We start from the raw sequence: 13,941 nt of genomic DNA, 5'->3' as shown, positions 1-13,941 counted from the left end.
ATACCGTGGATAGTACCATGTAGATAGAAACCCTGAAGATGGCTTTGGACTGCAATTCATATGATAGCTTTAGATCTGCAATTGCCACGATCGGTTCTGCACTCAAGTCTCTATCAGTGAGCGGTAACTTCAACAGAACTAGAATCAATTTCCTGGTTACACAATTACACTTTTTACCCATATAGTGCACAGTTATACAAGGCAAGTTATCTACAATCTGGTGTCACCCAGATGAAGATGGCTTCCCTTTTGAGTCTGGTTTCTTCCTCCTATCATATCAAGGAGCTTTTCGCACCACCGTCACCTCTAGCTTGCTCATTAGGAATGAATATGTATAATTTATTTCCTGAATTTAAATAGTTTCTATAAAGCTGCTTTGTGACTCTTCTGTCCACTGTTATATGTCCATAGCTATACAAATGAAACTGAATTAGATTGTCTATAAATCGTACGTGCATTATCTGTCAATTGACCTTTGAAACTAAATGTTGAAACATGATACGTATAGTGGAGAACAAATACTTTACTCCAAATAGTAAAGGTCAATGCAAATGTTTTGTATCTATTTAAAACTATTAAAAGAAAGCTGCAATGCACCAAAGTGAACAACATAAAGTCCACTATATGAAATCCAACTCGCAATCAAAGAACTATTTATATTCCTTGTGTCTGTACATGATTGAACAGATTCATTACATTTCCAACATAGTAGAGTCCATAAAGTCAATAACTGCTGAGACTTTATTAAAAAAATTCTCATGCTAATATATGAAATGGTAGAAACAATGGAGAACAAGATGACAAGAGTGCAATGTGATGTTTTGTGGAAAAAAAAATTATTTATATATATATAATATATATAAAACCTTACTTCTGATCTACTGATATTCATCAAAATTCTTAGATGGACTAGAGAAGCAGACCTCTTATTATTTTAGTCGAAACTGCTGAAGACACACTGGAGGGATTTAAGTCTATGCTGCATCTATAAAAATATTCCGAAAATCTCATCGTTTTAGCTGAAAGTCGTCTTTTTTTTTTTTCCTTTCGCATGCAGTGGTGTGCTCTAACAGTGTCTGTTATATAATAGGTTAAAGTAGAGAAGAGAAAATAGAGGAAAAGGAGAATGTAAAATAAAAAGCTGCATTACTTTGTCATTCTTTGTTCGGCTTGATTTTGATTCCAGACAAGGAATTCAGGGTCGTACCTATCAGGAGACAGGCAAAGAGAGAGAAAAAAAGAGAAAGGGTAGGTGGCTAGCACAAAGGGGTTTGACATTTAAAGTAAAATGAATAAATAAATAAATAAAATTATAAAAAAAAAAAAAAAAAAAAAAAGAACGTATTGATGTTAAGTTTCTTTTTTCCCCCTAGCGTAACACATTACACACAGTTGGCTTTGGACATGCGCTCATATACAGTGAAGAGGATCTCATTAGTGCAGTAGACGGTTATTCGTAGTTCGGCGTGTAGCTACATGAGAAGCCCTGCAGCATGCTTGATGGAGATAGGTATGACAGGTGTGTCACAATTTCAAATCTAATTGCTTACGCCATATTTTAGCCGGATCTTTATTTCTGCTGTGCCTGATACATCCATGCCACACGTACACACACTACAGTTCCAGTGTCGCTACTTTGCTTAGAATAATCCGCTACCTCAAAAATACCTGGTGCTCCTACTGTATGGTGAACCCTTTCCATTAAGTGAAGTGTATAGCAACAGAGCTTTAGGTGTCACCTAATAAAGTCAGATAAATAATGAAGCGTATGTGTGACCCCTCCACCCCCCATCCCCACCCCTCCAAATAAAGGTGTAAAGGTACTGGAAAACTAGATGCCGCATTGAGCTGCCCCAAAGTTTCCAAAATTACTCCAAACGCACCGAGCATTTGGATGCAAGAATCATAAACAGCGCTAAGCAATTTGTTTGTTTTGTTTGTTGGCCTAGATGAGTGGTGAGCAAGGCGTTTGCCTGAGAATAACTTTGAAAAAAAAAAATTGAATAAGATCGCAGTTGGACTATTACTGAGGAGAAGAAGAGCTTATTTAATTTGCAATGAAAGCTATAAGAAGTTTTGTGTACTCTAGACCTTTTTCCTCTGTGGTACTGATGTGCTGTAGTAGTTTCCAAGCATCAGTAAACAACAGCAAATATACATGTACAGCACATAAGCACTGCAGAGCCCCTAAACGCACAAATTATTCAAGCAAGAATCTGTACTTTTTCTTATTTGTACTCCTTTTTCACCAGCGTTCTTTTGACTGGGATGAGGTGAGTGCTATAAGATTGTAAAACGCAGGACGACGCCCTCTTTATTTGAAAGAACAGATTAAATCTTTAATTAATCTTATGTTGCTGCTGGTGAAGTGTGTTTGTGATGAACACGAAGAAGTCATTAGCAACTGCCTTAATGTCAATTTTGCAGTACAGTTTCTCCACTCTACCAAAACCATTACAGTACCATTACAGTTATTGTCAGTGTAGCTATTTTAATAATTATGTGCTAGATTTAAAAAACTTCATTACAACTGGGATGTTTTAGTTTATGATTAAATTTGCATTAGCTACATCTCTCTACCAAAGATTCCAGCAGTTAAGACTCATATTGATGGCAGTGCTGATATATTTACATTTACACTACCAGCCTCAAGCATGTGAAATGTATGATTTTTTGCTAATTTCTCTTCATCGGATTGAACTGATTCAGTTCAGTTGTCGCCTTTTGTTAGGCAGCGGACGTGTTAAAGAATGAACGAGGTGATAATGCGGCATCTACCTTTCCTACTTATTCACATATATGCACCCAATGTAATCTATGGACAGAGTTTTCCAAATATAAGTCTTTACTTGATAACGCTTCTCAAACGTATAGAATTATATGTACGTGTCAGGGTGCTGTGGCTTCGGCTGCGGTCAATAAATGCAACGCGTCACACGCCGTACGGGTTCCGCGGCACTGGCAGTGTGCACACACGAGAGAAGAACGCAAACATGAAGGGAAAAACAAAAGAGATGACAAGAAATCAACAAAACAAACGAGGTCAAGCCAAAACAACAGAAAGGAGCCCCACAGCCCTGCTATAGGTTGCACCCACATGATATAATGCTTAGGTGTATCAGGTATCAGTGGCCTTGTAACTCTTACAATCCAATAACGAACATCATAGCAATTAAGATGACAGAAACAATCATCTTTACAACTAACTGACCTTCATCTCTATCATGCTGACCACCAAAGCATCGTGCATTTATGATATTTGATGATAGGGTGACCTCGAGGCAGTTGGAAAGTGAATTGATAAGTGCTCTAACTCGTGCTGTTCAGCATTTCATTAACATTGTGTGTAGGTGTGTGTGTTTGTGACAATATTACTAAAACCTGTTGATCTCACTGCAGTCAATGGCTGAATGTGAATTGGAGGCTTCTGCTCACCTGGGGTCCTTTTGGATGCTGTCCACAGAAGGTGACCTGACCAGCGTGGCCTCGGGTGGCAGTGCAGGGCCTGATTTGCTGTAGGGTGAGTCGGTTGACGGGCAGAACTGCAGAGTGCGATATGGGTTGGCGTAGTCTGGTGCGGCAGCATAATTGGAGCGAGGAAAGGTGCCTGTGGCATTCTGGCTGCCTGTGCGCTGCAGGGGGATGGGCTCGACGCCAGGAGAGGATGGAGCTGCGAGCAAAAGAATAGGTGCAATATATAGGGTTCAAGGCTCAGGGAAAATAAGTAAGCGAATTTTATCAGTCAATGTTTAAATTATAAAGGCAAATATATAAGAAGCTGTACATCTACACATCTCATTCTGTATCTCCAGTGTCATTACACACTACGTAGGGTTTTATATCCATGCGCACAACTCAGATTAATAGTGGGGTCTCTACACAACAATACAAAAGTAAGCACCGCTTGAACACGTGACTTAGATATCCATTACCAATTGATTAAACCATAAAACTACAGTAATGTAAACTTAATGACACGGTGTTTGTGTAGAGGTTGCTCAGTTTTTTTATTTATCGTGTGCTGCGAACCGTATAACAGAAGGAAGATCCGTTCGGACTCTTAGCAGCAGAAGAACTGTGCACCAGAACACCACAATAGACACGGCTAATTAACCATGAGCTCTCTGGCCAAGAGATTGGCAGGAGTTGGCAAGTTCTTGCAAAATCTACCAATAATAGGGCATGTCTTGAAGCTTTTCCTGTTCTGCTGTTAGCTAGTTGTACTCCGAAGGTCAAATGGAGATTTCTGAATCTTGTGTTCTCCACCAGTGTACAATTTTTCACTGGTATTTGCGGCTTCTTATCACTGAAGTTATTTTTTTAACTTGATTTAACTGGTTTTGGAGCAAACTGTTATGCTAGCATATTAGCTCAGCCTGCTAGCATATTAGCTCAGCATATCAGCCTGCTTAGGAGAAGCGTTTTTTTTTTTTTTTTTTTTTAAAAAACCTGATTGAACCTTCAGGATTCTGACATGATGTGGAAGCATTGTTTTTAGAGGAAAATGTAAAGGCTTGATTAGGTTTAAAGTTTAGTTACACCTCATGTATTATAAGCAGCCTGGTGAATGTATCCCAGTGAGAGCCTCATATCAAGCGATACACTATGCTGTATTGTTACAGCTTAAACACTCTGCGTGAAGCAGCATGCGGTGCATTCGGCTTTGTTATGTTGTACCTTACATGTGTCAGGCTTGGATGAGAGACAGAAAATGAAAAAGCAAGCAAAACAGTGATAAAAAAAAAAACAATAAAAAGTTAATTAGAAACATGTTTTATATGATTCCCAACAGAAAAAGAACTTCAACAGCAAAGTGGAAATAGGCCTAGAAACAAAATGACAATACTGCTGAATAATTACAGGTGGAAAAAAAAAAAATCTAATCTGTGAATGAAAACATCTTGCACAATATGTTGACGCTCCAATAATGAAGTCAGTTTGTAGTTGATTCTCAGGCAGCTTCAAACAATACCTGTTACTACATGTGGTGTGAAAGGGATTTTGATTTAAAAAGAAAAACTGAAACCCAGCGGGAAATTCTTCTGACCTGCTTAAAACGATCACATTAGCATAAAAGTAAGCAAAAACAAGTGACGAGTGAAAGACTGTCATGTGCTGTCTTACCCTGGCCCTGGGTAAAGTTCCTCAGCGGTGCTTTCTGATAGACCCTGTCCTCGTAGATGGGGTCAATGTGGTGCTCAGGAGACTGCAGGGGGCGCAGCTCGGTGCCCAGGTGACTGTGCTGACTGCTGTAAGAGCCCCTGGAGCCTGGAATCATATGATCATCAAATGGGGTTAAACAAGAAGAAAATAATCTACAATGAAATAATCTAAAATGAAAGCTAAGATTAAGCACTGTGTTTGCAGTGCAGCATAAATGCAGATACAGAAACTAGACACGCTGTATGTAAAGGAGTATATTTTACTCCTATATAAGTATAATATACTATATGTATACAGTAAATATTGCACTTATTGCATAATAATGCACATAAAATTGATATATAATGTGGACGTCGTAGGTTTATTCAATCGGCAAAATGGTAATAATTTAAAAGAAATAAGAGGGATCGAATAAATTGTTGTATGTTTTTATTATTTCTGCCTTAAATAAACTATTTCACATAACATATGTTTACTTAGTGTCCACAAGACAAAATATTAACTGAATTTACACAAATGAACCAGTTAAATAGTTTACATGCCCTCGATTCTTAATGCTGTGTGTTGTTACCTGGATGAGCATTGACATGTTTGTATGTTTTGGGATAGTTCTTCATGAGTCCCTTGTAGGTCCTGAGCGTTTAAACTGCCTGCAGTTCTTCAGAAACTTTCTACGAATTTGACCCCTTACCAACAAACGCTATATGATTTTAAATACTGTTGTCTCAAAATAAGGACATCTGAGGGACTCATGAGACTTGTGTGTGTTTGTATGTTGTAGTATGGTATAAGTTGTAAGTCAGTGATATAGTGTTCACCTGCAAGACTGCCAGGTCTCTGTAGTGTCGCATTGGCATAGAGCTCATGGGAGATCTTGTACTGGTCCGAGGAGTGCAGCAAACGTTTGGCAGGTGAAAGAGTGGCGTAGCTGCCGACAGCTGAGCTGAGCTGGTGGAGAGGGGGCGAGCCAGTGGTGTTGCCCTGCCCGGGTGAGGCGGATGCTGCCCCTCCGGCCGCCATGTTTATGGGCGAGCTGGTGCTGTAGGATTTGGCCAGGCGACTGGGCGACTGCTTGGGTGAGGATACCCGCTGCAGAGTGGCGTAGCTGGGCATGTCCGAGGCTGAGCCAAGCCTTTGGAGTTTGGAGGGAGAGCCCAGGGCCTGCATGGAGAGAGGAGAGCTCACACGTTGAGCTGGCAGGGTGGCACATGAGTAATAGACTGAAGGCTGAGTATCAGGCAAGTGGAAAGCACTGCCATGGCTGTGTGCCAGTGAGTCTCGGGACTGGGCATGTGCGCCCAGGTCATTGCCCACCAGCTGGGCTGCACGGCTAGATGTCACCTAGCAGAGTGAACAGTAAGAAAAGGGTTACGTTGGTGGTCCTTAATCACTGTGCACTACTAATGGCCATGAGTCATGTTTCATGATAAATGAATATCTTTTTTATTCCATGTTTTATTAAAAAAAACAAAAAAAAAAACAACAACATCCGTTTAATATGATCAACACTTCTAATAAATAAAAAAGATCACCAAGTTTGGTAGATTACACCATGAATCTGTACCACTCTCAAAGAGGCTTTTGCTTTACCACCTTTTTTCAGCACTTTTAGCTGCTCTAAAGTCCAAGGTATAAAACTGTTAAGTGCTCTGTGGCTGTTCATTTCAAATTAATGCCCAGCACAGGCAGCCAAGCTCAAGAAGCTCAGAGTGCCAAACAAGCATTGCGTTTTTTTCCCTTCATTATATAATCCCGAAGTTGCGTCCCAAATCACATACTTATGCACTATTTTTGTAGTATAAATAGTGTGAGGAGTGTGTTCACAGTGAAAATTCCACCAAGAAGAAGTGCACTTCAGGTACCTGGATGATATGCACTTATTCAACCAAAAAAAATAAAAAAAAAGCGAGCGTGGACACTTCATGCACTCAACACTCGCAGCTTTGCTTACCTAGTGGAAGAGAAGCGAAGCTACCAGTCGCTAACGCTGGACGGGAAAACATTTTCAAGATGTCTGACGACACTCCAGTGGACAAGATGTCTTACAAAATGATGTCTTTTAAATTAGCCCATGATTTATGTGCAATATATTTGACAACAACATTTTTAACTAGAACGTACATTTCCTGAAGAAAATGTGAATGGTGCTTGCACGTGGCAAGTTCCCCTTATTGTGCTGAGTGTTTGGATATGTCACATGTCCATGTTGTGCTAATATTTGATTTTCACGGAATTTCCCATTCATTTCTATGTGATTTTTTTTGCCCGCTTTTTTGTCCGCTGTGCGAACATCGTTTGTTGGATCGCTTATAAAAGTCATAGCACCCCTCTCCTCAATGAGCCGGTCGATTTGACACGTCATTCATGGGTCTAGGACAAAAGCTGTGGGACAAGTTACGCACCGAAATTTTGGCCGGCACAATAACAAGAATGTTGCTTTGCAAGCACCATTAATTAGCCACTTCATTCTGCTAAAGCCAGCAGCATCACACTATGTGTGTGTTGTTTGATTTGATGTGTCATTTGAAAGAAGTTCTTTTGAGACGATTCTACCCTTGTGTAAATACACTACTGTAGATGGTAGCGTACTGTATATAGTGCATAGTTTGTAGCATGGCATTTGGGACAAAACTCTAAACGAGCTATAGGTTAATCATCCTAAAGATCATAATCATCCTAACTTCATCAACTTCAGCACTGCTAAAGTTATGTGCCTATAACACAGAAATTGCATTTTTATTTTTCTGAAAATGATCATTATTCCGTTTAGTAACCACAGAACAACTGTGATACTAATCACAGTTACTGAGATACTAATACCATTTAGTATCTAACAAAAATTGGTCGGAGGACCCATCATAACTATGCACGGGACTCATTAGTTTTATATAACAAAATATCCTAATATTGTGTAATGTATAATATTGTTTAATATAGATGCACACAGAGGCATTGTGTTGCTATACGTTTAAGACAGGAATTTGATACTGTGTGATTTTGCAGATCTGATGACTGTGACTCAGCTTATGAAGGCTTTTATAATTAGATGAGCTAAATCAAACACACAGTAGTAGACATGCCAGGAAAAATTTCCAGATTTATATTTTATCTGTCGTGTGTGTGTGTGTGTGTGTGTGTGTGTGTGTGTGTGTGTGTGTGTGTGTGCGCGTGTTTATACACTGAAAATGGTCAATTCGAGCATCTAAGGTGACCAATGCTAGTATGTTATACTCTGTAGTGTATCTAGTAAGTATTTAAATTGAAAAATATTTAACATTCAGCTTGTGTGGAGAATGATGTGAAATACAATGAATTCCTGCATGAAGGCAATTTTAAAAATTTGTATGAGAATGAGCAGCTATTCAAAAGCAGACCAAGTGTCGGGGAAGAACTAGAAAAGAAAGTAGAAAGAGAGTAAGTCAGTTGTGGGAGTAAAGGAGTTGTGTCTGATCGGAAACCCACTTCTTTCTGAAACGACATGCTTCTTATTATTCTCATGCTTTCAGTGATGTGATGTGGTTTGTTGAGGATGTTGGGAAATATAATTTGTATGTTCTTTGGTAGCAGATGCCAGCATAGACTTGACAGCAGTATTATATTACACTGAGTAAATAACAACACATGAAATAATAAATCTTACGATCAAACTATTATGTTTATCATTTTCCTTTTTCTGTGATTTGTATCAGGCACTCGTTTTACAATAACACACTCGCTCCGTAAATTTAGTTTAATAAACATTTCATCCAAAAATACTCAGAAATTACAGTTATTATTTTAATGTGTGCTTTATATCGGGTTTTTGCCTATTTATTGGAGCCATAGTGTATTTTTTCCCCAAAGCTTTCACTAGTTGAGATTATTTTTGGCCTGATTTGGCCAAAAATAATATAATAACTTAGAAATTGTGCTTTCCAGCAATGAAAAACAAATGAAAACCCATGGACCAACTAGCTATGTGTAACAGATGTCTGGGGCCCAAATCCCAGTGAGAATAACTGATCTATGTAAATTAAATGGACAGTGTAGAACTGATGGTAATAATTTGCTTTATCTGTAACGGTACAAAAAGTACAGCTAACATTTAATTCGGATAACTCTACAAGTTGAACTTAAACTGTCGTGAAACTGACATTAACTGGACTATTCAAATAAAGTCGATTGTTTATAAATGAATTACTAAACATATAGGACAATATATCTATAGGACGTGTACAGATCATCTGCTATCGTAACATCAACCGTAATATGTTGATAATTTATTGATAGTTTTGTACAGGAACATCAACTGCCAGGTCTATTGATTTTAACTAAAAAACTAGAAGTATAAAATAAATAATAAAGTGCGACGACATTAAATAGTAAGCTGAATAAAATTAAAATGAATTCAGACGCTGAATGCTAAATCGTATGAATGGATGGAACCCTACAGAACCAACCCAACAGAGCACAAAACAAAGAGTCCCATGAATGGGAGAGTACACTTGCATGGTAGTATTGGATTTCCAAAGGGAATAGTAACCGAGTCCTACCTGATTGTAGCTGTGCACGGCTCCTCCCACCTGAGCACCGCGTGCTAGGGGTTGGGAGGTCGCCGGGTCTCCCAGGGCCAGGGTCTGGCTGCTATGGTAACCAGCAGTATAGGGGAAGGTGCCCTCTTGATTATTGAGCTGTAAAGCACTCTGGGACAGGATGCCTGCTCCTGTGCGGAGGAGACAAACATGTATGAAGCAAGTATCCTTTATTGTTCCTACGTTCTTTAGATTCAGTACTTTATTATGTATCTATACAGTGTAAGTATAATGCAATGCTCCTTGCTATACCAGCTCAGATTTCTTTTCTTTCTGTCTCCTCCCCGTCTCCTACAAACAGACTTCCCGTCTCCCTCCTCATCATCCTCATCATGCGTTTCCCTGCTTTCTCACCATCCCTCTCTCAAACAACACAATGTTTTCTTGCTTGTTTTCCCTTCTCACCCTCCATCACTATTATCCGCCCCTCCTTCTCGCATTCCCTCTCCCATTCTCTCGCTCTTTTAGCCCTCTCCCCTCCAGGTTCAGGAATGGAGATGGATGTAGTGGGCATGTATAATTAATCAGGACTGGAGGAGTCAGTGAGCTCATGTCATGAAGAATGGGGCCAGCAGGAGCAGAAATCACGTTTGCCAATCGTTTGCGTCTTCCTCTCAGACACAGAAGGAGGCTGAGCTGCTCGGCTGCTTCTGAGAGCTCACGCTGATCCGGAGGCACAAGGTCTGCCACAAAAGCTTCTGCTCTATCATAATACATGCTTCACAAACGATGTCAGCCAGTCAGTGCCACAGAGGGCTGTCTGTTTTACAAGGGTGTGGATGTACAAAATAACTTTATGGACAAAGCAGACAGAGCGTTCTGTCTTGTAAGAGTCAAGACCAGTTTGTTATAACTCAGGTTTACAATGAAAATCTCAGTGAACCAAACAATCACACTATTAATAATGCACTTCATAAACAACTGAAAACTGGGTCATTTCATATGACCCAAAAATATCAAGAGCTGGTCAAATCTAGCCTTTTTTTTTTTTTTGTTTTTTTTTTTTGAAAATGCCTTTGCTTTACTATTAAAACCACTTCAGACACTTTAAAGTTCACTCCCTGGAGCTTTTATGGAGTAAGCTTCAGGATTTATAAATGTATAATCCTAGGCTGCCGCCTCTCTCTCTTAAAGTCCATTTGTGCACAGTTCCTTGTGTCAGACAGAATGGCAGCAGAAAAAGCTGTGTTTATTCAGGTAGTTGGTGACCGAGTATGACTTCCTCAGTTGTGTCTCTCTCTGGGGTTTTATCATTCTTCTGCTTGACCTATTTTCAGATTTAACCCAGTCAAGATTCAGTCCGGTTACTACTTTAAAACCATCTGAACAAATATATCCTCATGCAAAAGAATTTAACGTGTTGATCAGGTATACACGATGTTAAAGATAATTTAGGTATGATAATTAAAGAAAATGTATATTTTCTCTTTGACATATGCTAGCAAAATCAGTTTCTCTCATAATTTGTTTATCAAGCAGTAACATTTCAAAGCTTTTCTGAACCTTCCCAAAAAAATTTCTATGCTTTATGCTGCTCTGTATGCATCTGTCTGTTTTACATGAGATCAGCCTGATCTTTTCAGTGCAATGAATGCACATGTGATTACTTTCGAAGCGATATTATTTGTGCCCCAATTTGCAGGCATGAAGAAAAGCCACAAACTGAGAGCAATGTCATAGCCCACTTATGGTCAAGAGCTGCAATTCACACATGCAGCTATTGACACTGATAATGTGTCATAACAGGTAGTGCTCTGTGCCACATGCTCTGAATACAGCAGAGGGCAGAGGATTCTCTCAGTGAAAGGAGGTGAATAGAAAGCGCAGAGGGAGCAGGCCCTGAGTGGCGAACACCTGCAAGCCTCCATTATCTGTGCCTGCATCTGGCAGATTCAATTCTCACCCACATCAGTCAGATTCTTACTCCAAATGGTGATTCTGTGAGGAACTATCTATAAATACAAATTCTGAACCTGCTTTATATTCAGTCTCTACCTCACTACTCGATTATTACCTCGCTTCTGACATCCAACCTCTACCTCAGTACTCCTACTGAATTACTACCTCACTACTGCCACTCACCCTCTACCTCAGTACTGCCACCCACTCAACCCTTACCTGAGTATTATTACCCACTCAACTCCTACCTCAATACTGCCACCCACTCAACTCCTACCTTAGTACAGCCAAGCACCACTTGCCCCTTTTCCACCAAGGCAGTTGGTTCTAAATTTAGAACCAGTTCTTTCTTTTTTGACACCCAAAGCACCGGCTCTGAACCAGGAAAAGTGGTGGGGCGGGGCTATGGGCGGGGCTACTGTTAGCACCTTTGATAATATACCTTAAGTATACCAATGTTTAATACACTTTTACGTTACCGCAATATGATCCATTATCAGCACACATGATAGTATTTGGCTACGTGCCAAGGCTAGCATTTTTTCTGTGTTACTGATAAAATAATGTTATGTACTTTCTCGATTGCAACTTCCGTTTATACAGATTACATGGAGCTGCACGTACACATTGGATTCGCATTTGGATGCCAATGTAGGTTAGCAAAGCCATGAGCATTAACAGTAAAGCAACATCCGCCATTGTTTGCCGCTGCTGCGCTAACGTTACTGGGAAACATGACACGTATACAGTTACATAACACTTGGCTCTGTGATGGCTCTCTAGCCCATGGAAAGGCAAACTGGTTCTTACGAGGTTCGCCAGTGGAACCAACTTTGAACCAGCAACAGCACTAGCTCTGAACCAGCACCCGGTTCTTTCTGGTGGAAAAGGGGCATCTGTGACTTTTTTATTCTTTTACCTCTACCTCATTATTGCCACTCAAACTCCTTCACTACTGTCCTTTATGTGTGCTGTCCTGTCACTCAGTCTCTACTACACTACTGCCACTCAATTACTACCTTCACTATTGACACCCAAGAAAGTTAAGAGAAAGACGAAAACACCTCCTGCTGCTTTTTGTTTGGCTTCCACAGGATCCTAGACAAAGTGCTGAAAAATTCCTCATTGTAAACATCACCACAGAAAAGGAACAGTTCTTACTTTCACCTGCTGCAAACTCCTGAGAATCCAGAATGCCAGATTCTTGCAGGGATCTGATGCAGGAGTCCACCAGCTCCAGGCCAGTGGTGAGCTCTTCCTCTATGTCCTTTTGTCCGTCTAGCCACACAGGCACAGGACGAGAGAAGGAAATTACATTGGATCTGGTTTTGGCTCTGGACATCAACAAAATGCAAAAGCAGATGAAAATCCTGGCACTCTTTCTCGTGCAATTTTACTTCTCATTTGCAGAACTGCAACAGAGTGAAGAAATCCAGCCAAGACTTCTACAGAAGGATGTATGCCAGCAATTTAGGGCCAAACGTACACTGAGGTAAAAGTAAAGCGATTTCTTTTCCTGATTCTCGGATCTACAAACTCAGGTCCAAATGATATACTGGTTGCCTGATTAAAATGGGCAATATCACTCGGATAAATGATGATCTTCTTTAACCATTACCACACACACTTTATGGTCACAGACTTTTGTGTGGATGTGGGGATTTAATGGCTACATAGATATAAAACTGCCTTGTTTATACGATTCTATTTTTATTATAACCATTTGTCTGAGAAAATCGTATCAATATAGCTTTGTTTAACCCGTATTTGTTTAAACCATAGAGGTTTCAGTTTTGTTTTTGGTTTTTTTTTACATCTATTTTGTCTGTTATTTGTTACTGGAATTTTCAGCTCCTCGAAATTGGCTGGATACAATTACATACCTGCTAGGAAGAGACATTACAGGATCCTGTTTCAGTAATTACATTCTCAACACTAGCTCCCATCAGTCATGCTATTTTGCTGATTAACTGCACTGATTAATGTGCCCCTTTCACTGTACCTGGCTGAGAGTTAAAAACAGTGTGGAGTTGACCACCCACTCGCTCTCATAAATAATTCACACACTTGGCATGCTCTGTATCTCGACTGTGTGCTTGTTTTGCTGGGAAGTGGAGACGCCGTCTTTGTCTAAGGTTTCTGCCATAATCCAATCAAGTCGTCGGGAAGGGACTATATTTTGGTTTGATGAGTACGGTTTGGCTGTCTTGTGACCCTGACAGATGGTGACAGCTGTCAGCACTCTTCTCCAAGCAGTGTGCTAACCGCTTCCTCGTCTAGCACATGGCATTCGGTAAGTTTCAAATGA

General features: G+C 40.0%; 1 protein-coding gene across 1 annotated transcript in view; it reads right to left on the bottom strand.

Annotated features, from left to right (window-relative positions):
- ctnnd2b (catenin (cadherin-associated protein), delta 2b) overlaps window positions 1-13,941 on the bottom strand; it is a 76,432-nt gene that overhangs the window by 26,306 nt on the left and 36,185 nt on the right. Inside the window, exons 5-10 of the mRNA XM_060874094.1 lie at window positions 12,795-12,911; window positions 9,696-9,865; window positions 5,982-6,504; window positions 5,125-5,268; window positions 3,436-3,670; window positions 1,151-1,207 (exon numbers count right to left, since the gene is read on the bottom strand). Of these exons, the coding sequence (XP_060730077.1) occupies window positions 1,151-1,207; window positions 3,436-3,670; window positions 5,125-5,268; window positions 5,982-6,504; window positions 9,696-9,865; window positions 12,795-12,911 (1,246 nt within the window). The remainder of the gene's footprint in view (window positions 1-1,150; window positions 1,208-3,435; window positions 3,671-5,124; window positions 5,269-5,981; window positions 6,505-9,695; window positions 9,866-12,794; window positions 12,912-13,941) is intronic.

This window comes from Tachysurus vachellii, chromosome 7, assembly GCF_030014155.1.
Source record: "Tachysurus vachellii isolate PV-2020 chromosome 7, HZAU_Pvac_v1, whole genome shotgun sequence".
Taxonomy (NCBI): Eukaryota; Metazoa; Chordata; class Actinopteri; order Siluriformes; family Bagridae; genus Tachysurus; species Tachysurus vachellii.
Note: the sequence above shows the minus strand (reverse complement) of the source record. Positions and strands in the feature narration are given on the sequence as shown.